The sequence below is a fragment of the Plectropomus leopardus genome, unplaced genomic scaffold (genome assembly GCF_008729295.1).
Source record: "Plectropomus leopardus isolate mb unplaced genomic scaffold, YSFRI_Pleo_2.0 unplaced_scaffold91062, whole genome shotgun sequence".
In the NCBI taxonomy this organism is placed as follows: Eukaryota; Metazoa; Chordata; class Actinopteri; order Perciformes; family Serranidae; genus Plectropomus; species Plectropomus leopardus.
Window position 1 is genome coordinate 1 of NW_024700409.1, and position 867 is coordinate 867.

The following is an 867-nucleotide window of genomic DNA, read 5'->3' on the forward strand; positions in this document are numbered from 1 at the left end:
CTTTTATTTGTCTGGAAACCGGTGATGAAACTGAGACACTGAATTACTGATTCATGAATGCTCTAAATATTTTCAAAAGTCAAAACAAATTAAAACTCACCGGCAGGAAGTCGGCCACGTTCAGGCCGATGGGCTCGTTCCTGGTGCTGAGGATGATTTTAGGCTGTGGTTTAGGCTTCGCCGTGGTGACGGGAGGCTGAGGAGGAGGAGGCGGCGGGTCGGAGGCGGGGGGGCTGGAGGACGTGGGACCGACGGCTGAGGGGGACGGACGTTTTGCACAGGAGACCACGGTCGGCTCCACCCTCTGGACGGGCGTGGAGGACGCCAGCGGAGGAACCTTTGACACACAGACATCATACATGTCTGAATGGTCACGTGACTGAACATTCGTTCTGCAGAGAGAATCACGAAAAAAAACGCTGCTGCGTTCACTGACCTGCGGCTTGTTGGGAAAAGGAGAAATCATGTCCTTCAGCTGACGGCCGATCGCTAATATGGTCTCTAAAATAAACAAAAACAAGAACAACGAAAACGACTTGAGTGAGTCCTCCATCGCTCCCAAAAACACTGAGACGTCACGTGCTGACAGAGAACCGGAGGTTTAAAAACGATTCATTATCCGGTTATATGAATCATGCAAAACAGATTATTTCACATCATTTTTTTAAAATCATTTTCGTCAGAACTGAAAAAGGAATCGGCTGCAGCCCGAGGCGGATTTTTGTCTCCTGAACGAACCAAAGCAAAAACAACAGAATAACAGAAACATTAAAGAAGCTGAATAATAAAAAACATACCAGTTCAACTCTGTTTGGTGCTCCATTATTTCACACTGTGGTCGTCCTGAATTACTTTATATTCATTTAC

The 867-nt window shown here is 46.6% G+C and overlaps 1 protein-coding gene across 1 annotated transcript; it reads right to left on the bottom strand.

Moving 5' to 3' along the window:
- Positions 1 to 100: 100 nt before the first annotated feature.
- Positions 101 to 530, bottom strand: LOC121940615 (katanin p80 WD40 repeat-containing subunit B1-like; the record flags this gene model as incomplete). Its single annotated transcript, XM_042483338.1, has 2 exons — positions 437 to 530; positions 101 to 337 (listed from the first exon to the last, which is right to left on the bottom strand). Coding segments are annotated over exons 1-2 (267 nt in total), but the record flags the coding sequence as incomplete, so codon positions are not given.
- Positions 531 to 867: the final 337 nt, after the last annotated feature.